The sequence below is a fragment of the Gopherus flavomarginatus genome, chromosome 1, assembly GCF_025201925.1.
Source record: "Gopherus flavomarginatus isolate rGopFla2 chromosome 1, rGopFla2.mat.asm, whole genome shotgun sequence".
In the NCBI taxonomy this organism is placed as follows: Eukaryota; Metazoa; Chordata; order Testudines; family Testudinidae; genus Gopherus; species Gopherus flavomarginatus.
Window position 1 is genome coordinate 364,898,711 of NC_066617.1, and position 22,675 is coordinate 364,921,385.

General features: G+C 53.9%; 1 protein-coding gene across 2 annotated transcripts in view; it reads right to left on the reverse strand.

The window, feature by feature from the left end:
- PDE2A (phosphodiesterase 2A) overlaps positions 1-22,675 on the reverse strand; it is a 388,143-nt gene that overhangs the window by 107,684 nt on the left and 257,784 nt on the right. For both annotated transcript variants that reach the window (XM_050950923.1, XM_050951669.1), the window contains one exon: positions 15,429-15,518. In XM_050950923.1, coding sequence (XP_050806880.1) covers positions 15,429-15,518 — 90 coding nt within the window. The remainder of the gene's footprint in view (positions 1-15,428; positions 15,519-22,675) is intronic.

The window sequence follows — 22,675 nt, forward strand, 5'->3', positions numbered from 1 at the left end:
GGCAGCCAACCCGTATGCCTCCCGTCCCCTGGGTGTACTGAAACGCTGCAGATCCAGAAGGAAATGGTAACGCAAAGCTCCAGCCGGCATTTCAAGCAGCTCCTAGGCTGGATGGCTGCCCTCATTTCTGCAGCTGTTAATTAGTCTGAAAGGTCTATTTCCATATTAATCCCCTTGAGAGCAGCGGGCTGGGCTTAGCCGATGAGGGAGAAGTGGCAGTGATGCTTCATGCTTGGAAACATCCAGACCCTTGGTCGCAAGGGCTGGATCTCAGCCAGTAGGATGGTAGACTCAGGATCTCAGAGCAGGGAGACAAAGGGACAGTCAGGCCCTGCAGCAGAAGTAATGGTTCCAAGCACAGGCCAGACCTTTAATCCCAGCTCCGCAACCAGCTTGAAACAATCTATCGCCTTGAGCAAATCCTTTCACCCCGTGATGCCTCATTAAACTCCTTGGTGTCGACACTTCCTTCTCCCCAAAGGTTCTGCGGAGCTCCCCCAAATACATCCCTGGATCCTACAAGGCAGCCCCAATCGCTCTCTGTGTCACTGGCAGCCCAGGGCAAGGTCTCCATGCCCCAGGGAGGTGCTGATATATACGCAGCTGGACTCCGGCTGGCTCAGCTGCGTGCTGGCATTGCTAATGAGCTACTAGTGTGATAAGAATGTTATCAAATGCTTGTGAGTGGCCGCCAGCATTAATCTCATGTATAACTTCTGTATCCCACGCTGCAAGTCTGCATCTGAGTGTCTGCATTGTACAGCTCTGGGACTGGGTCAATCACCAGACAGGAGAGAGACGTTAACAGGTGTGAAATGTGGTCTCAACAGAAGGCGTCATGTTCTGCCTGACAAGGAAGGCCCAGATGGACTAAAGTGGGCTGTTAAAGAGGACAAAAGACCGTTGTCGTTTAATCTCTCCCCACGCCCAGGAAGATGAGTCTTGCGAGTGAACTCCTCCCATAGGCAAACATTGCAGCTCCAAGCCGAACGGGGGAAGGATATCAAAGCCCCTAACAAGGAAGAACTGGATCTTTATGCTGCTTGGACTCTGGGGGGCCAGGATTACTAGGCATAAACTAAAGATCCCCAGTGTTTAGCCTGAGGTAGCCCTAAAGGACATATAGAGCTTGCTTATTCTAGAAGTGTCTATTACCTTTTGAAACTTAAGACTGCATCTCACATATGTGTGTGTCTTTGCCTGTTTTAACCTTGTAAACAATTCTTCTTTCCTTTTCCTAGTTAATAAATTGTTAGGATTTATGAGCTAATAAATCCGATAGGATTGGCTACAAGCGCTGGCTTTGGTGTGAGATCAAAAGTGCAATTGACCTGGAGTAAGTGACTGGTCCACTGGGACAGGGAGTAACCTGAATACTGCTGTGATCCTTGGTGTAAGGGACCATCTCTCCCAGGGGAGGCTCACCTGGGTGGCGAGACAGACTGGGGAGCCCTAGGGGACTGCCTGTGACTCCATGGTAAATGCCAGAGGAGTTTACACTTGGTAACTTGCTGGTGAAAGCTAAGTACAGAACTTCCAACCATTCTGGAGGTTGTGCCTGGTTCTTAACAGCCTGCCCTGAGCTTGGTACTCACACTCGTGAGTCACTTCCAGACGGCTTGACACTATTGTTGGTGCTTTTATGGCCCGTTGAGCTCGGTCTGTAATGGATTTACCCTTATGCAGCTCGCGTGGCAGGGCTGCTGTACAGAGGGGAAACTGAGGCACTTTAAATACTTTGGAAAAGCTTGCTGGGTGCCAACCTGCATTTTCGGGTACCTAAATACCAGTAAAAACCTGACCCTGAGCGACCTGCCCCCCAAACCACTGGAGTCTAGGGTAGGGCTATTGGAGATCCACCCTGTCTACAAGACCTCTGCCTCCTGCTCTCCCTCACCTACCCTTCTCCACTGACCCTCCAGCAGACGTCAGTTTCTTTCTGCCATCTGGATGCACCTGGGTCACGATCTGCACAGCTGGCAGGGAGGAGAACCCAGCTAATTAATGCCTGTTGCCCAAGCACCTCCCTGTAATATCGATCATGTGCCTGGCAGTTTGAGGCTAACTCTGTTAAAAGCGGCAGGAGCTGTGACAAATCCCCCCCGCTGGGTTTCAAACCTTCACGCCGGCTGGCCGGGAAAGAACTCCAGCAGAACTGGGGCAGAGAAGAAATGAGGCCCGTTCTAGCAGCCAGGCCCCTGTGGCAGGGCGAGACCTCACCACCAGGCCCCTCTAAGCTGAGAACACAAAGGAGTAATCACTACAAAACAGCACTGATGGAAACACCGAAACTCACAGCCGCTGACAGTCATCCCTGCCAGACACGAACCGGTGACAGCTCAGCAAACGGGAGTCGTGCTGATTTCCTGGGGAACAGCACATCTGACAGATCAAATCTCCTCTTCCCCCCACCCTCCGGGCTTCACAGTAAAGAGGGAATCTTCATTCTAAGGCCAGAGAGTTCTCCTCAGGGACAAGATTTCCTGGCAGAGCCTTCGCTCAGGGTGATGGATCCTCCAGCCCGGGGAAGATGACAAGCTGCATTTCAAAGAAATGAAGCACAAGCGTTTGACAGACCCAGGGCAGTGCTTACGGCTGAGAGACACCGTCCAGCAACGTTTCATTTATGGTGCCAAAGCGCGCAGGTGTAATGCGGGGGACGAGCCTCCCGCAGGGCCTTGCTTGCTAAGGGTGTTTGATTAACTGATTGTTAATGGCTCCTTCTTTGGAGAACGCTGGTGGGACATTAGACATCAAAGGAGGCCAGCCCCACCCCCTTCAGTTTTATACCACTGGGCCTGAATCTGCTCTCACTTGTAGTGGCATAAATCAGGAGTCAGGCCCCTGAAGTTCACCTGCATGAACAGAGTTCCTCCCAATTCCCACAGGCATAACGGAGCAGGGTCAGACCCTCTCCGCTGAGGCCATGGTTTCAGAGCCAGCCCAGCTTGATGGTGACTGCGAGTCACCCCTACTGGACAGATCTAAGCAGCCTGTGGGAATGGGAAGCATGGCCCAGGGGTTAGGATGCTCCCTGGGGACCTACGCTCAACTCTCTGTGTGCCTCAGTTTCCCAGCTCTCCAATCTGTTTCGGGCCCAGCCTCTCTGCTGTGCAGTGAGGGTGGAGGAATGTTTCAGGTGCCCCTTCTCAGTGCAAACACACCCTGTATGCCCGTGCCCAGCTGTATGAAAGCTCCTTATTAAGGCCAAGTGAATTAAGTCACTTGTGTGCCGTGCTCAGAGCCCCCCCCCGAGTGCTAACCGCTCGATTGCGGCAAGCAGCCTGGGTGGTTCCGCTCCTGGCCCAGCAGCCTGGTGCGGTGCTTGTACCCAAGGAGAGCGACGGGCAGAAATCTTCCAGCTCATCCAGCAGAGCGTGACTGGGCAGTGCTGAATTAGGGGCGGGGTTACCCACCCGCTGGAGGTGCCCTGGTGGCTATGGCAGCAGGGCATGTGAGGGGCCGCATCAATCCTCCTCCTGCATGCTGCGGTGACTGAGGATCCAGTCCAGCCTTGCCTTGTCCGGATCCCCCCTCAAAAGTGCTGCACGGGCACCCTTTGGATGGGGGCTTCCCGGGCCAGCCCTGGGATGGCATTAGCACCGAGACCATGGTGTCTGGAAGCAGGCAGGGCCAGTGCAGAGACACAGAGTGCCCACCCCGATACCGCTCTACAGCCGGCACGGGACCAGCAGAGGGCCGCAGGCGACGGGCAGGGGCACGAGACTGGAATAGGGGCTCATTCTGAGGGCGGACCCTAAGCCTTCCAGAAAATGACCTGGGACAATCTCCTGCCCTGTTCAGCTAGCGCCACGCCACCTTGGGTGGCCAGGCACGTGTCTCTCCCTGGCTCACTGCACACGTTCCATCGTCCTTCCCAGCAGCACGGGTGGGAGGGTCACCAGTCACCCGAGTCCAGGGCCTCCACAGGAAGCCAGCGACAAGGAGGAATGGTTAATTCCGGGCTGCCGGGTGCATGAAATCCCATTAGCTCCAGCTCATGTAAGAGATAATGCCTGGCTCCGCCGCTGAGTGATTTAATGTTATGATGCCACAGAAACATTAGAGGCAACAATACAGTTTTGTTCTGCATCAGCCGCTGCCTATCTGATGGGCTTGATTTGTCTAACTCATTACTGCCAGGCAAGTGATGGGTTCAGCCCACGGCCCAGGGAGAGGACTCGGGGCACTCAGCAATTGCTCACTTGCAGCCCATGAGTAATGTCAATAATGAAGCCATAGTTAATTTGGCTGGCAGGATGGGGAAGAGCAGATTTGCCCGTGAGTGTCAGCAAACCTCCGAGAAGAGAGGCTAGGCTGGACGGGATGGCCAGGAGCAAGGAGGGGGCTGACGCTGAACGTCAGCAAGGAGAAGTTCCCTCGGCCGGGGCCTTGTCTGGATCAGGTGACGTTAGCACGTGCGAGGGGCTGAGTGCAGACAAAGGAACGCTCGCTGGAGCTGCGTTCGGCGCGGGCTGAGCCGGCTGAGCGAATGCTCCGGCCAGAAACACCCAGAAAACCTGTGGGGTTAGGGCCGTGCCCTGCAACAGGCTCCGGGGAGGACTCTGAAATCCGAGGTGGGCAGAACGCCGAGTCTCGGTTTAAGGAGAGATGGCACCTCCGTCTGCCCCAGCTCCTCTCCCAGCCAAATCACATGGGGCAGTTCCTACCCCCCAGAGCAATTCAGCACAACCCACGTCTGGCCTGGGACCCTCCCGGGCCACATCTGATGCTGCCGGGGGTGCCGAGAGGCCACGCCGCAGTGGGGGACTGGGGCTCTTGCCGATGCCTGGGGGTACCTGGGAAATGCACATTTCAGCAAGGGCAGCATGGGGCTCTCTGCTACGGAAGAGGTGCTCATTGCCGAGCGGCGGCTGAGCCTGGGTGGGGCTGGTCTCTCTGAATTCCCCTGATCGTGGCAGACCAAGCTGACAGCAGAGCCAGCTGTTGCCTTGTCGTGGTTTGTCCAACCGATTGATTTATTTGGGGGCGGACACGGGCTACCTCCCAATTTCATGCTCAATCAAGCTCATTATGGAGAGGCAATTGTCTGCCCCCAGGGGATGAGACAGCGGCAAAGCAAGTGCTTTGAACCACCCAGACCCGAAGAAAGCAACGGGCCGCCAGCCATGGGGATAGGGAGCAGCAGCGGCGGTGGGGATGATGGGATGGAGGAGGGCGGGGGGTGGGTCTTGCGGTTACAGAACTGGGCTCTGGAGACAGGAGCTCAATTCCTGTCCCTGCCGCAGACCTGCTGTGTGACTTTTAGGGCCTACTCCAAAGCCCACTGAAATCAATAGGAGTCTTTCCATTAACTTCAGTAGGCTTAATTGTCCCCTCTGCCGCTCCATGCCTCAGTTTCCCCACCTGTAGACTGGGGATAGCCGTAGAATTCCATTCACTTTGACCCCTTTAAAAAAGTATCCCCACCTAGGACGTCACTGCTCTGTGCCCCACAGCAACTCTGAACATCAGCTCCAGGGCTGGAACTCAGCCCACTCCTGCTCAAAAAAGGCCTGGCTCCTGCCTCTGGAGTGAAAAGAGAATCCCCACCACAGCACTGTAGGGCCTATGACACACAGATAGGCAGTTCTGATTTCATCCAGCAGGGGGCAACTGTGTTTTTACACACACACATACACACACTTTTGTACTACATCTGTATCTGTGCTTTAACAAGAACACCCTTGTTAGAAGAGCATTCAGTGTCCATGGCCCGTGAAGTCCTTCTTTGGCCTTTCTGCTGCAGACAGGCACAAGAGGGCCAGTTACTGCCTACATGGATGTGGGCACCCAAAACCAGACTAAGGCCACGCAGGGGCTACCAAAGACCTGGTACATCTCAGTCACTGATGACCTGGCCTGGACTCCAGGTGGGAGGTGAAAAACTGCAGGATCAACTCCTCGAGTGACTGAGCCCCCTCTCTTGTTGGTTCCCCATCTCGTTAGAAAAGAAGGGCTGAGGTGCCCGGCTCTGTTGAGAGATGACAGCCACAGCAGGCCATCGCCAAGAGTCCCCGAAAGGCTTTGGAGAAAGGCCCAAAGGTGAAGCACAGGTAACCTGAGAACTTCCGACTGTATTGCAATTCATGGCTTGGGTTATCTTCTCAATGGGAAGGCAGAGATGCAACGGTGGTGTGTCCAGGTGTCAGTGTCTGGATCCAGATCCAAACTTCTCAGAGCTGGCGTTTTGGCTGGGCACTTTATCTATCTTGGGTATGGTCCTAGGTACGTATCTTGGGCCAGAGACTGCAGGGAATAAAAACTGGCTAACTGATAGGTCTCAAAATGTAACTGTAATCGGGGAATCATCATTGAATGGGTGTGTTTCCAGGGGGGTCCCGCTGGCATTGCGTCTTGGCCCTACACTAGTTCACATTTTTATCAATGACCGGGAAGAAAACATAAAATCATCACTGATAAAGTCTGCAGGTGATACAAAAATGGGGGAGCGATTTGGAGCACTTAGTAAGGCCATATATACAGGATGGGGAACTCTATCCTAAGAAGCAGTGACTCTGAAAAAGACTTGGGGGTCGTGGTGGATAATCCGCTGAACAGGAGCTCCCAGTGTGACGCTCTGGCCAAAAGAGCGAATGCGAACCTGGAATGCATAAATCGGGGAATCTCAAGCAGTAGAGATGATTTAACCTCTGCATTTGGCACTGGTGCGGCCACTGCTGGAATCCCGTGTCCAGTTCTGGTGCCAACAATTCAAGGAGGATGTTGATAAATTGGAGAGGTTCAGAGAAGAGCCACTAGATTAGATTAGAAAACCTGCTTTACAGCAATAGACCCAAGGAGCTGAGTCGATTAAGTTTCACAAGAGAAGGTTACAGGGTGATGTGATTAGTCTCTAAGTGCCGACCTGGGGAACAAATATTTAATAATGGGCTGTTCTATCTATCACAGAAAAGTCCAACATGATCCAACGGCTAGAAGCAGAAGTGAGACAAATTCTGACTGGAAACGAGATGGACATTTTTAAGAGTGAGAGTAATTCGCCATTGGAACAGTTTCCCGAGACCCGTGGTGGATTCTCCATCGTGGACGGTTTTGAAATGAAGCCTGGCTGTTTGTCTAGAAGTTCTGCCCCTAGAATGCTTTTGGGGCAGTTCTCTGGCCTGTGCTATACAGGTGGTCACAACACTCCCTTCTGGCCTTGGAAGCTATGACGTACACAGGGGACTTTGCTATTGGCTCAGTATTACCTGGAGAAGGCACTCAGCCATTACCTAAAAGTCCTAAGGTGGAATGCTAGCTCTCCTAAATCTCTGCTCATTACCCTCTACACTAGACCATAATGCCCCTCTCCAGCTGAGAGACAGCCCTTCCACATGGAGGTGCTCTCTGCCCGGACGCAGCGTATCCAGAAGGCAGGACCGAAGCGGTTAAAATTAAACAGGTTGAGCACTGTGTTGGTTTGGTTTCTTCTCTCCACAAAGCACGTGCCCCTTTCCCTCCCACCATGCACAAACCAGACCTGAATGTCTGGATAATTATATTACACCATGAGATCAGAATGGTGTTCTCTTTGGTCCATTTGCAAACGTAATCCTTCTGCCCCTCTGAGTTGGCAGCAACAAGGGCCTAATGGAATCAAAATTAGCTCTACTCTTTTACAGTGGAGAGAGGAGGACGTGCAATTGGTGTTCCAGACCCTCAACAGGGGCCTATACCATCAGGTACACACACCAGCCCCCAACCTCTCTCCCTTCACTGCGTTTTGGAACCCATGTCCCTTGTCTAGCAAGTGTCACTTAATTTATATTGAGACATCTCTGTCATAAAGCAGTCTCGTAGTTCCTCATTCACATAATCAGGTGGCAACACTTTATTTATCCTGCCCCAGTAACAAAGAAATTGGGGATCCCAGAGCTGTCTTAGGCTATGCTGGGCGTGCCCATGCAAATATCTGAGATTTCATACTTCCTGAAATTTTTTCCAAACTTCCCATAATTCACCACCAGATGTCAGGGTAGAGCTCATCCTGACTTTGCTTACAAACACAAGGAATGGTTTCCCAGCTAGTCAGCTCAGTTCTTCACTAGATGTGGCTTCTTGTAAGGCCGTCAGTAATTGACTAAGATCAAAGCTGCCTAATTGGCTTTTAATATAAAAGGGATGGAGAGTGCAGGGGAGTGGAGAGCTGCAAAGACTGAAAGATTCAGTGATGCTACACCCAGACAGGACCGTCACAGAACCTCACCCAATAAACTCTGCACCACGCCTGTGACTTCTGGTGGAGTTGGAGAAGATCTTTTTACAGTGGTTTTCAAACTTTTGCACTGCTGACCCCTTTCACACAGCAAGATTCTGAGTGCAACCCCCACCCCCATAAATTAAAAACACTTTTTAATATATGTAACACCATTATAAATGCTGGAGGCAAAGCAGTGTTTGGGGTGGAGGCTGACAGCTCGTAAGCCCCCGTGTAATAATCTCGCAATCCCCTGAGGGGTCCCGACGCCCAGTTTGAAAACTGTTGTTTTAGAAAGGCGGCCAGTCTTGATTTAACGACTTCTCACAATGGGGACGCCACTGCATCTCTAGTTGCACCAAGGGCTAATTCCCCTCACTTATATAAATTTCACCTTATTTCCAGTCCAAATTTATCCAGCTGCCGCTTCCAGCCATGGACTCTTGCTGCGTCTTTGTCTGTGAGGGGACAAAGCCAGCGACTATCAGAAATCTCATCATAAAGGAGTTCGATACTGTAACCAGGTCACCTCTTAGTCTTCTCTTGGATAAACTCAGTAGACTGTGCCTGGTTACAGGTCCTGTCTCTGCTAGCTCCCCCCTTCCTATCTGGCTCGGAAGGGCAGTTCTACCAGGAATTCATCCCTTCTCCCATCCTCTGTCTTGTCTAGTCAGACCGTGAGTTCTCTGGGCAAGGGACTGTCTCTGACTCCGTGCATGTGCAGCACCTGGCGCAATAGGGCCCTGATCTCAGTCAGTGCCTCCAGGTGCTATTACACTACAAATAAGAGTGACTGGAAGTTGTTACCAGCTGCTGGCTTCATGAGACAAGTTGGTGGGTCTCAGCTGAGTTACCCACTTGCCCCCAAAGGTGGGCCCATCTGTCCCAGGGATACGCGGAGGGCATCAGCCTCCTGGGCTGTCACCACAGCACCGTTCGCTAGCAGGAAAGCAGTGGGCAGAGATGGGACATGGAGCATTAACCCTAATGAGGGTTAGCAGCTACTGAATGTGGGGCTGGATCGGAAGAGGTGCCCAGCCACTGGCTGCAGCTCCAGCTGATTTCAGCTCCACACCTGCTCGGAGAGTGAAGTTGTCAGACTGCACGCTAGGAAGTTAACTCCTCCATTGCCTCTCGTACCACACATGAGCCCTGGCCACTGCACCGCAGATGGGAGGGAATTTTACTAGACAGCCCCGGTGGGCAGAGAGGAGTCAGAAGTCTCCTGTACAGTTAGGAGATGGATGGGCATCACCCTCCCGGCCTCCCCCCCATCATCATCTGCAGCAGCAGCTGGTCTCCTAATTCCAGTAACCGGCCACACCCACAGCCAGTGGCCAATCAGTGACATGGGAAACTGAAACCAGTTTCCTAGATCAGGCTAGATCAGGGACTATGGCACAAGTACAAGCACGTCTTTCAGAGCCCCAGAGCATGGTAAGTGCCTCCCAATGCACGACACACGGCCTCAAGGCAGGCATGGTGGGAAAAGGGGGTAAGACGGCGGGAGGGAGGGAGGGAGGTCGGGGCTAAGCAATATGGTAACGTGGATACTCAGTGAGGGCTAGAGCACTGCGTGGACAAGTGAAGACATTCAGTACTGTCTCCTCTGGCTAATTCCCTGTGGGCACTGAGAGGCAGCGTTGCCTAGTGGATAGGGTATGCAGGCTGGGAATCCAGATCACAAAGCACTGCCTTTACAAACAGTTATTCAGCTTCACAGCAGAGCAGGACTGGTTTAGACAGAGAAACTGAGGCAGATGAGCACTTTTCTTTGTCGGAAGTGCTCAGCAGCCATCCCGGAGGCTGTTTCAGGGTAGCTTCCAGAAAGAAAGGGGCTCCATCCATCTGACAGGCTGCGTGCCAGGAACAGGTCACCTGGGTCTCATCTTGATTCTTGACAAGCAAAATGGACTTGTGCCAATCTCAACCATAGGTTCTGAGGGCTTGAATCTTGGGCCACCAGCACCAAAGCACAGACCTTTCCCACTTGAGCTAAAGGAGCGCCTAGGTATTCCTACAGCGGTAGTAGGTTATTATCCTCGATGTGTTCCAAGATCAGACACACACTTTACAAGCATATTACAGCACCTGGACTATGCAAACAAGCCACGGACCCAGTGTTAAGAGGGTCTGGAATAAATATACCCCCCTCTTTATTTGATTAAGAAAACCACTGACAATTATCCCTAATTTTCTATGCAGCAAGGCGCCTGAGAATGAGCTGCATTTATCACAGCGATAAAGGGAGAGCTGGTTAACAAAGGAGTAATGTGCACTCAAATACCAAGCAACTGAAAAGAACTAATTAAAAAAAGAAAAACACTCTACTACACAAGCCCCTTGCTAACAGTTCACTGGAATAATTGTGTTGTGTGAAAATAGATTCCATTGCTTACATTGCAGCAGAGCCGTCCATGAAAAGAATACATTTCATCACGCCAGCCTCATTCCACCGCCTTTGTGCTGCCAGATCCAGCCTTCCTGCAACCCACAGCTCTGACAGATAAAGCAGAGCGGGCCAGAGTGGCGCTCGCTTTACTCAGGGGAGGCGTTCAGGGCCCGATCCGGCTCTTAGAGACGCTCGTTTAAACCAGGTGCCCCACTGCTGCTGTCAGCAGCCACCCCACATTGACACTAGTGCAAACACGAGCAGGCTCTTAGGGGGTGTCCTGTGACACTGGTGCAAACACGAGCAGGATCTTAGGGGGTGTTCTGTCACACGGGTGCAAACACGAGCAGGCTCTTAGGGGGTGTCCTGTGACACTGATGCAAACACGAGCAGGATCTTAGGGGGTGTTCTGCCACACGGGTGCAAACACGAGCAGGCTCTTAGGGGATGTCCTGTGACACTGGTGCAAACACGAGTAGGATTTTAGGGGGTGTTCTGTCACACGGGTGCAAACATGAGCAGGATCTTAGGGGGTGTCCTGTGACACTCAGGCAAACACGAGCAGGTTCTTAGGGGGCTGTCATAAACAGATAGCTAAGGGTTAATGTCTCTTTCACCTATAAAGGGTTAACAAACAGTGACCTGCAAACACCTGACCAGAGGACCAATCAGGAGACAAGATACTTTCAAATCTCGTGGAGGGAAGCCTTTGTTTGTGGGTTTGGGGTTTGGCTTTGTTCTCTTTGGGTCCTGGACGGGACTAGAGGTGCAACCAGGTTTCTGCCAATTTCCCTGCTACAGTCTCTTATCTATTCAGAATTGTAAGTAAGAAAAGGTGGTCCTAGTCTTTTAATTTGTTTTTTGTTTCATTTGCATATGTGTACTTGCTGGAAGTAGCTTAAATTGTGTTTCTGCTGGAGAAAGTTTCTTTCTATTGTTTATAAGTTGAAAGACCCTGTAACTTGTTACCATCTAAAGTGCAGAGATAAACCTTTAACTTTTTTTTCTTTCTTTTTTATTAAAAGTTTTGCTTGTAAGACCTGTTAATTTTTTTCTCCTAGTTAAGGTTCAAGGGAATTGGTGGGGAGAAGGGAAGGATAAATTTTCTCTTTGTGTTAGATTCACGCAGCTTGTATTGCCTCTGGGTGAGGGGGAAGGTAACACTCCTCTCGGGGTGGTGATTCAAGAAGGTGAATCAGGCGATCTCCTAGTGTTCCCAGGGCGGGAAGGAGCTAGGAGGAAGGGGGAAGGGAATGGCTTATTTCTCCTTGTTTTAAGAACCCAAGGGATCTGGGTTCTTGGGGTCCCCAGGGAAGGTTTTAGGGGGACCAGAGGGAATCAAGCCCTGGAAAATTCCTGATTGGTGGCAGCATATCAGATATAAGCTGGTAATTAAGCTTAGGGAAATTCATGCTAGTACCCATATTTTGGACGCTAAGGTCCAGAATTGGGATTTATACTATGACAGGGGTGTCCTGTGACACTGGTGTAAACACGAGCAGGCTCTTAGGGGGTGTCCTGTGACACTGGCGCAAGCACGAGCAGGCTCTTAGGGGGTGTCCTGTGACACTGGCGCAAACACGAGCAGGCTCTTAGGGGGTGTCCTGTGACACTGGCGCAAACACGAGCAGGCTCTTAGGAGGTGTCCTGTGACACTGGCGCAAACACAAGCAGGGTCTTAGGGGGTGTCCTGTGACACTGGCGCAAACACGAGCAGGGTCTTAGGGGGTGTTCTGTCACACGGATGCAAACACGAGCAGGCTCTTACAGGGTGTCCTGTGACACTGGTGCAAGCACGAGCAGGATCTTGGGGTGTCCTGTGACACTGGTGCAAACATGAGCAGGATCTTAGGGGGTGTCCTGTGACACTGGTGCAAACATGAGCAGGATCTTAGGGGGTGTTCTGTCACACTGGTGCAAACATGAGCAGGATCTGAGGGGGTGTCCTGTGACACTGGTGCAAACACAAGCAGGCTCTTAGGGGGTGTCCTGTGACACTGGTGCAAACACGAGCAGGCTCTTAGGGGGTGTTCTGTTCCTTGCTATCACTGAAATGCCTGAGCACGTACATTGTGCATAAGTAAATCAGGCAGCCCCGTACAAAGGACACAGGGGTTCCACTTCCAAAGACAGGAGCTGGCTCTGCTCGTGAACGCTTTAGAACCAGCTCTGCGGCTCCTTACCCGGACTCCACCTGGACTCCACTAGGACATTCTAATTAGACCAACTGCCTGGGGTGGGGGTCGGGTGGGGTTGTCCTGCTAGCCAGGGAATCGCTGCCCTCCCCCTTTGCTGGGAGGTGCATTACCTGTGCCAGGCGGGTGGGTCTGCAACCTGGGCAGCTGCTGTGCCGGAAGGGAAGAGGCATGAGATCACAATGTCACTGGCTCAAATTCAGCCCTGCCAGGTAGTCATCAAAAGACATGTGATGGTCTGTGTCAAAAGAGCCGCGGGCTTCAATGCTTAGAGGGGGTGGCCAGTCTTGTGGCTGAAGCAGGCCTGGGGCTCAGAAGAGCTGTGCTCTATGCCCTGCAGAGTGATCACGAGCAAGATACACCCTGTGCCTCAGTTTCCCCTGATGAAGAATGGGATTATAATGCTTCCCCAGCCCTGTGAAATGCTAGGTATAAACACCTGCGTATGCAGGAAAACAGCCTTGCGATGCCCCGGGGGGCTGCCACATGCAGCATTCTGGGTTAACCCCTCTCTGGGCACAGATGACTTTCTTTTGCTCCATTACCTGGACCATCAGCGCGACTCACATTACAGCTGGGCATCCCCTTGCAGAGAGGTACAGGATTCTCCAGACTCTTCATGGGGGCTGGGAGCCGCCCAGGCTGAAGAACGGCAGCAGCCCCGGCACACTGTGCATTAACCGCGGTCCTTGGAGAGCAGCCCCCTCCTCTACCGGGATATGCCACCCACTCCTGCTAGAGGAGAATCCGCCGCGATTACAAGCACTAATAGACAATTGGCAGAGAGAGAGAACACGCGGCTATTATCCCCCGCAGTAATGCTATAATGCTGGGAGATTACGAACACAATAGCCCCTGGGAGCGGAGGGGATTTTGCATTGTTGCCCACTATGCTCTCGGGCGAGCGCCTGGGAGAATGCGATTAGCAAACGGCAGCCCAAGAACGACTTCAGGCTCAAAATGACGCAGAGGACAGCAGCAGGCCCGCGGGCTTCGTACCCACCGGCTGGCAAAGAGACAGCAATTAAAGGGAATTGCAGGCTCAGCTAACACAAGAGCTGGGGCAGAAACCTCCTAGCAGGTTCCAAACTGACCTTTCCCCCCTGCCAAGGCCTAGGGAGGCAGGCAGGTCTTCTGAGCACTGGCCACATAGCAGTAGGGGGAAGGAGCCATTTCTCCGAGGCCAGAGGGCAGTAAAGACCCTGTGGTCTGATGGCGAGGGCATTGCCCTGGGGGTCAGGAAAGCTGGGGTCTAGCCTGGTCTTTGCTGCATGGCTGTGAACGAATCTCCTCCTGGCTGCTTTTGGGCAGACGTGCCTGTCTATATTGTACATTCTTCAAGCAGGGGCTGTCCCTGCTGTGTGTATGTACAGCACCGTGCACAATGCAGCCTGGATCATGGGGGGACACCTCAGTAGCTTGCTGGGGGAGGGGATCTCACTGCGGTGCTGTAACAGGGTGCTTAGGTCGGCCAGAGACAGACTGGGGTGTTAATTCTGTAGTGTGGAGCAGGCCTGAGGGGACTGCACCCCCTTTTGCAAGAGGAGCAACGCAGTAGGGAACCAGGCCTCCCGGAAACTGATAGCCGCCACCCCGAGATGCAGTGGGGCTCTCTCCAGTGCCCGTATTTCTGCCCATTGAGTTGTCCCTGGAGTTTTTTTGTTCTAGAACATGCTACCCCTGCTGTCCCAACACACAGCTACGGCCGGAGCACAGGGATTCGCTAACCACCGAGTGTGCAGGGACCGCCCAAGCAGCGAAGGAGATAGCGTCAGATTCAGGCAGCTCCTCCGGGCCCCTGCAGAAAGGCACCGGGGTTGAAGCCTGGCTCCATTCCTTGTCATGGATAGAGACACGGACTGATCCTTGCCTTGGGGGACAGGACACCAGGGCCAGCCCAAGCACCCGTTGAAGTCCTCAAGTTCCAGCGTAAGCAATGCCAAGGCTTGGGGCTGGGTCTCTGTGCGTGGGCCCATCTCCCCCCCACCCCTACCCCAGGGATCATGTTTGCTTTCCATGTACAGAACGTGAACTCCTGAGGCCCCAGGCCCCTCACTCAGATCACTGGAAAAACTTCAGACATTGTTAGCGTCCTGCACTGGGTTGTGGGCAGAGAATAGATGCCTCAGGATTTCCTATCCAGTCAGCCCCCCTCTCCTCTGTGATTCCTGATCCACTGGCTCAGGCATAGGTTAAACAACAGAGAGGCCTGACTGGTGATTTGATCCGTCCCCCTGGACACAGAGGATTGCTGCCTGTGCTATATTTGGTGGGGCTTTGTCTAGTCAGGTTCTGTAATGTGATTATACAGAGAAGAAAACTGAGGCAAAGAGCAATCAAGTGACTTGCCCAAGGCCTCAAGGGGAGTCAGTAGCACGGTGGAGATTAGAGCCCAGCCACCCCAGGGTCCCAGCCAGCATGTCCACGCCATGGCACCAGGAGCCTTTGCCGCATTCAGTAAGCTCCAGTGCCCAGCATGAGGAAGCCTGTATTGTACATAAACCACGCAGGTAAGGACGACTCCCTGTCGCTGCCCCTGTTTCCGAAGCAGGAGCGGGTGGTCTTCGCTGCACTTTGAAAGCCCAAGGCAAACAGAGCCGCAGGCCCCTGTCCCCTGCAGCTGGAACCTGCCTCTACGTACCACTTTGGGGAGCACGGACGTAATGGCATCTTTGATGACCTCCCGGAGGCAGGCGACGTCGATCACGGAGCCCAGACTCAGTAAGGCATCCTGGGAAAGAAGAGAAAACCCACGTGTCAATGCAACGGTCAGATGTCTAACGTGCAGCTGCCTGCGGCCGGCATGGCTTCGATCCCATGGTGATGGGCACTGCAGAAACCCCTGAGCCAGCCAGCCTGTGAGCAGGAATTGCTAGGTGAGGGTCTCAGGCCTGTGCTGGGCAGGACAGACTGGATTATCACAATGGCCCCTTCTCTCCTTAAAATCTATGAATCTAGAACCCAGGTAACACATTGTGCCACAATTACATTCTTTCTAGTTATACTGGTGGGGATTATAAAGCACAGTATGAGGGCTAACGCTGGTTCCTTCTCCCCATCTGATCTCAGACCTCAATTTAGATTGAACCTCTTAACCTGGGGTGCACGCACCCCCTGGGGAGGGGGGGGGAGAGATGCCCTTTCTGGGGGGTGTGAGACATGCCAGATTTTTTTATGTCATGCATCTGACGAAGTGGGTATTCACCCACAAAAGCTCATGCTCCAAAACGTCTGTTGGTCTATAAGGTGCCACAGGATTCTTTGCTGCTTTTACAGATTTTTTTAGAAGGTAAATCATCGAAAACACAAATTAAGCACAGGCACGTAAGTACAACTGCTTTGTTTCATCAAACGGCTGTATTTATTAACATTACGCATTTTTTAACGATTACTGTAATATACAAACAAAAAGGCTATCTAGGGTTAAGGGGTGCAAGAACACATTTTGAGAACCAAAGGGGTGCAGGCTGCAGTAGAAGTTAAGAACCACTGCTCTAGGGGGAAGACAGACTCTCCAGTGGACCCAAGGGGGCAACTCATTGCCACAAGAGACAAAACCAGTCAGGTGCCCTGTGCTCAGAGCTAAAGCCAGAACTCCTGAGGGAGGCAGTGTTGCCTAGTAGGTAGCGCACTGGCTCTAGGGACTCAGAAGACCTGGGTTCTATTCCCGACTTTACCACTGACCTGCCAGATGACATTTGGGCAAGTCATTTTGCCTCTCCGTGCCTCAGTTTCCCCATCTGTAAAGTGAGGAGAATGGCACTGACGTCCTCTGTAAAGTGCTTTGAGATCTACTGGTCAAAAGTGCTAGATAAGAGCTGGGTATTATTATTATTTCTTAGACCTTCAGTGAGTTCTTCTCTCACACACACACATGTAAAACTCTGCCCAACTAATCCAGACATTTCTTCTACACGCTGAGAAAGCAGCGAGCTGATTATTATTTATATTATGTTTAAATACTTGCTAGCAGCTCAGCGCCTAGGTGACAGGAGCCTTGTCATTGTCCTGTTAGAACTGAAGAACCAGGGCCAAGGCAGGAAGATGGGCATTTGTCAGTCACAATTTACTGCCTGATTCATCCCCTTGGCGTCCATCCTCCACGCTTGCAGGGCAGCTGCAGCCAGCATGACAGCTCCATGCCTTCCCTCCTGACCTTCCGAAGGTCTCCGAGGCCAGGATGCCCGCGCCGCCTGCCTTTCTGGTTAGCATCTGGCGGCGATGCGGAGATGAGGCACCCTGACAGCTACCTCGAAGACCTCCTGGGGTCGGACGGGGGCGAGCCACAGCCTGGCATCTACCATGCAAACTGGGCCGCTTTCCAGAGACACTGGATTCTAATTTAACTGGAAATATCCCCCCACCTAGGGTAGCTCCCGTGGCACCAGTGGAGTTGTCCCAGGGATGAACGTGGCCTACTCAGAATGTGTTAGCAAATACGGTGCCTGCTTAGCTCAGAATGCAAAGAGCCAGTATACTAGGTGGTTAGGAAATAGCCTACATAACGGCCAATCCTAACCTGACCAGTGGAGCAAGCTGAGGCAATTTTATACGCACGGTACCTTTCATCCCAGGATCTCGCAGCACTGCATCAATGGGGAAACTGAGGCATGGAGCGGGGCGGCGACGCACCTGAGGCTGCACAGTGAATCGGTGTCAGAGCTGGGAGCTGAACCCAGGTCTCCTGAGCTAATCCTGCTTCTCAGAAAGCACCTCCATTCTGAGGCACAGAAAGAACAGCCTTAGAGCAGGGTTGAATTGCTCGGGTGTGCCTAGGAGCTGGGGAAAGTCCCCTCCCTCAGCTGCACTAGGGGACCAGGCTGTCAGAGCAACCAGCGTGGGGCTAGCCGGGTCTCATCTTCGCACGACACATCCGTGTGGCTTGTCTCAGCAGCAGGCCTGAGCCACCAGTGTCGGACCTGGATCCAAACATGGATCCAGGCCCACCTCAAACGGGAGAGCTCCTCGAGGCCACTTCCAGCCCTACATTTCTACGACTCTAGGGGGTGGTCTCCTGCCATTCCCCAGCACCCGCTGTGCTGCCCCGGGGCCAGAACCTCCTCTCTCACCAGTGTGGCTGCACCCCGACAATGGGGCTACTCCTGATTTATTCCAGCGTAAGTGAGAACAGGTTCCGATCCACAGTCTGGGACCGCCGGGTGGGAACCAACCAGAGCTGAAAGCGAACAGTACCAAAGTCCCCCAGGCCTCCGCCACGTCCAGTTCAATTTTAAAGCAATGGATCTCCCACCCCTCCCACTGTGAGCTGGCGAGCCTGATCGTGACCCCACCTGTACTGACTGGAGATCTGCGTGACTCAATGGAGTTACTCCTGCTATGCCCTAGTGTAGGTAAGAGCTGGGGCAGGCCCCACACAGCACAGAGGCTAACAGACCCAGCCATCTGTGTAAGTCCCAGTCATGGGCTCTCCATGCGACCATGGGCAGCTCGCTCTGGCGCCGTGCCTCAGTTTCCCCATTTGTAACACGAGGAGAACGATACTGGCCTGCCTCTGAAAAGTGCTCGGGGTGCTATGACTGGGAATTCTCCCGTCGGCTGCACACACATGCAGGGATTGTTACAAACACGCCCGTGCATGCCCCCCAGCACCCTCCCACCATGGACCCCTGATGCAGGCACCATGCACCCTGCACCCCCTACTCCCCATACCCTCCAGGAGGCCAGCGGGGCCTTGGTTCCACACCTCCTCCCCCGATGCATTAGCTAGGGCAGCTTAGCCAGCCAGCTAACTCCTTGCCCCCAGAGAGGCAGTAGGTCATAGTGGGGGCGGCTGGTTTTGGGGGGCATTGCTGGAGCGCTGCAGCTCGGACCTGGGCCCAAACACAAAACTGTAGCCATCTGTAACGCTCTCTATGGCGGGACTGGTGCAACGGGGTGGCGGCAGGCCGCATAATAACCCAGATCTGCTCACAGAAGGGCTGGGGAAATGCTTTTGGAGGCCGCTTCCCTCCTGAAGTGCTGTACCCAAGGAGAACACGTTTTCTTTAGAAAAGCTGTCGGCCGTGGAAACCGCTGAGAGACGGCTGTGCCATGGGGCCCCTCGGCGCGGCACAGGTTGAATAGTACTTAGCATAGTCACTGAGCCTGGCAAAGAGAAATGAAAACACCACCACAGGCCTCTTCATCTGTGCTCCTAAGAGAACACCACGCGTCCTTGTCAGGTGGGCCAGAGCAGAATGCATGTTGCAGGCTCTGTGGGCACCATTCTCAGGGATGGTAAGGCCCCTCGGCACTGCTGTGGGGGTCCAGTCTCCATGACTGCACTCCACAGAGCCAGGGTCCCAGCCAGCATAGTCATGCCATGGCACCAGGAGCTGGGCTGGCTCCCCAGATCCTGGGCTAGCCAGGGCCCCGAAACAGCCCAGGTGGAACTAAGAGCAGCCGTGCCAGGGGATGAGGAGCACCATGTGTCTTGACCAGCTTGTCTCAACCTCCCACCCTGGCACACTTCCTCCCTCACCCCCAACACTGATGGGGTGGGGGGTTAACAGAGGGGGAGGGTGCAGAGCCTGGTTTTGTGTCAGCCGCGGCACACAGCAGGGAGATCTGGGAGCCCTGAGCATACAGGACCCTGAAAGGGGATGGGAACAGGCCCCCAAGAAGGCTGCCTCAACGGGACAGTGGGACTTTAAGTTCTAGGCGCATACATCACATGACAATCAGGCACCAACTTCCACTACTCCTGGTGAAGACCTCCCCGAAATGGGGTGGAGTGGAGGTCTCCCAAATCCCAATTTGGTGCCTTATCCATTAGCCCGTCCGTCCTTCCCCGAGGCACCTGGAGAGGGGACACCGGGCACAGTGGCTCAGAGATCTGCTCCGCTCCCACACTTGCTACGTGAATTCTGAACCGAAACTGCAGGGGGCTTGGAAGGCGAAGCAGGATGTAATTACCCTGAGTCTGCCCTTTCGCTGCCCGCTGTCGTAGCCGGCTCCTGCTCCCCTGCCCACGAACGCAGCTGTGGAGGGAGGCAGAAAGGAAGCGATCCCAGGATCTTGTTGCGCTGGCTGCATTCTCCTGTCTATGGGATCCCGGCTGGGAGCAGAGCTGGCAGTGGGTGGGAATGCCAGGAGCACATGGCGTCCCAAGGGGCAGCAGACAGAGAACCAGCCCGCTGGGCCTTCCTCGCCCGGTTCCGGGGCTTTCTGCTGGATCCCATTGCTTTAGAGCCGGGGAGCAGTGCTACTTCCCCCTCCGGGTCAGTGCCTTGCTAACAACCTTCGGAAGCCAGCCAGGTGGGAGAGGGGCTTCCAGCTTTGAAAGCAGACTCCAGCGGGTGCCGTCGCAAGGGGAAGGAGGCAGGCGGGGCCGAGGGGAGATTGATGAGGCCACATTCCCTGTGCAAAGCTGTGGCTGCAGGGACAGCTGGATGCTGTGGCAGCTCATCCCTCTGGCTCTATCCATCCTGCTCCCCGTGCGTCAGGCTGCTGCTGCTGTTCTTCCCCAGCTGTGACTGATGCGGAACCTGCTGCCTTCGCCAAATGTCACCAGATGAGCCAGGCCAGATTGGCCACCCCAGCGGGTTCAAATCACAGCCAGGGAGAGGCAGCTCTGACCACGGTGAGATGGGGAGGGGGGAATGGAACGAGCAGGGACGCTGCTAGCAAGCATTGTACAGCTGAAAGTCTGATCTGGTGGGCAAGGCAGTGGATGAGGCCTCAAAAACCTGGGTTCAACTCTCAGCTGTGCCACAGCCTTGTCAGACAATGGGAAAGTCACTGCATCTCACTATACACTATGCAGGGTGCGTGTCCCTTGCTGTGCGCATGTCCGGCACCTGGCACAGTGAATGTCCCTTGCAATGTGTGTACGTCCAGCGCCTGCACGGTGAGCATCCCTTGCTGTGCGTATGTCCAGCGCCTGGCACGGAGAGCGCCCCTTACTGAGCATATGTCCAGCTCCTGGTACAGTTAGTGTCCATTGCTCTGCGTACATCCAGCACCTAGCACGGTGAGCATCCCTCACTGTACGTACGTCCAGCACCCGGCACAGTGAACATCCCTTACTGAGCATATGTCCAGCCCCTGGCATAGTGAGTGACCATTGCCCTGCATATGTCCAGCACCTGGCACGGTGAGCATCCCTCGCTGTGTGTACGTCCAGTGCCTGTCCAGTGAGTGTCCCTCACTGTGCGTACGTCCAGGACCTGGCACAGTGAGCATCCCTTACTGTGCGTAAGTCCAGCACCTGGCACAGTGAGCGTCCCTTACTGAGCATATGTCCAGCCTCTGGCACAGTGAATAACCATTGCTCTGTGTACGTCCAGCACCTGGCACAGTGAGTGACCATTGCTCTGCATATGTCCAGCCCCTGGCACGGTGAGCATCCATCGCTGTGTGTATGTCCAGTGCCTGGCACGGTGAGTGTCCCTTACTGAGCATATGTCCAGCCCCTGGCACAGTGAGTGACCATTGCTCTGCATATGTCCAGTGCCTGGCACGGTGAGCATCCATCGCTGTGCATACATCCAGTGGCTGGCACGGTGAACCTCCTTCGCTGTGCGTACGTCCAGTGGCTGGCATGGTGAGCGTCCCTCACTGTGTGTATGTACAGCGCCTGGCACGGTGAGCGTCCCTCGCTGTGTGTACATCCAGCACCTGGCACGGTGAATGTCCATTGCTCTGCGTACTTCCAGTGCCTGCATGGTAAGTGTCCCTTACTGTGTGTATGTCCAGTCCCTGGCACGGTGAGTGTCCATTGCTCTGTGTATATCCAGCGCCTGGCACGGTGAGCATTCCTCGCTGTGTGTACATCCAGCGCCTGGCACGATGAGCATCCCTCGCTATGGGTATGTCCAGTGCTTGGCACAATGGAGCACCCAGGGCAGAATATTGCCCTGTGTGATGGAGTAGGGGCTGTCTGTGTGGGGGATGGGAGAGCCAGGGATGTCTTTAGGTGAGGGACAGGATCTTTAAGCCTGTAAACTGAGCCAGGTAGGGGGGAGGGGGTTAGCACCTCGGCCTGGGAAGCTGGACAAAGGAATCGGCGGGCTGGAGGAGGGGCAGTTCAGTTTCGGTTTTGGGCTGGGTGAGGGGAATTCGTGGGATCCTATGCTGGATCCAAGCGCCCTGAACCCCGAGAAGGACTCGATTGGGGGGCCCTGGTTGGGTCTCCAGGCTCTGCTGTAACCTGCAATCCTGTTGTCCAATAAACCTTCTGTTTTACTGGCTGGCTGAGAGTCACTGTGAGTCCCAGAAAGAGGGGTGCAGGGCTGGACTCCCCCACACTCCGTGACAACTGGTGGCAGCGGCGGGAGATACTGCACCCTGTGGACGACGCTTCCTGTAGTAAGTGACTGGGGAGCAGTAAAACAAAAGGACGACTTCAGGGGTGATTAACCTCTGGGAGTGTGTGCCCAGTGAGAAGGACATTGCAGTAGCAGGGTCCCCCTGGGGATTGCAGAGAGCGGTCCCGGGGCGGAGGAGTCTGCAGCTTGACCCTGGCAGAGAGGTGGTGACCTCAAGAAAGGCTGGTGCACTGAGTTGTTCAGTGAACAACTCAGCTGAGGTGCGAGAAGGAACAGAATCCAGCTCACTCTCCCTCAGCTGTGCTGACTCACTGAACTCAGCAGCTGTGACTCTGACAGGCAGGGAAAGCATTTCGGAGGAGTTAGAGGGGTCCTTCGCAGAGCAGAGCAGAGCAGAGCTTCTCTTTAAAGCACTAAATTGCGCCCAGCTCAAGGATCATACAAACTAGCAGCAAGCCCAGTCCCCTTGCCCTGCCGATTGGAGCTGGGGCTCACTCCCAGTGATTAAGCCTGTCAGCCACGCTCTGGCTAGCGAAGGTCAGCACAGTCTGCTGAGCGCACCCCAGGCCACCTACTCGCTAGACAGTGTTTATTCAAGGGATACTTTGACCCTGAGTTT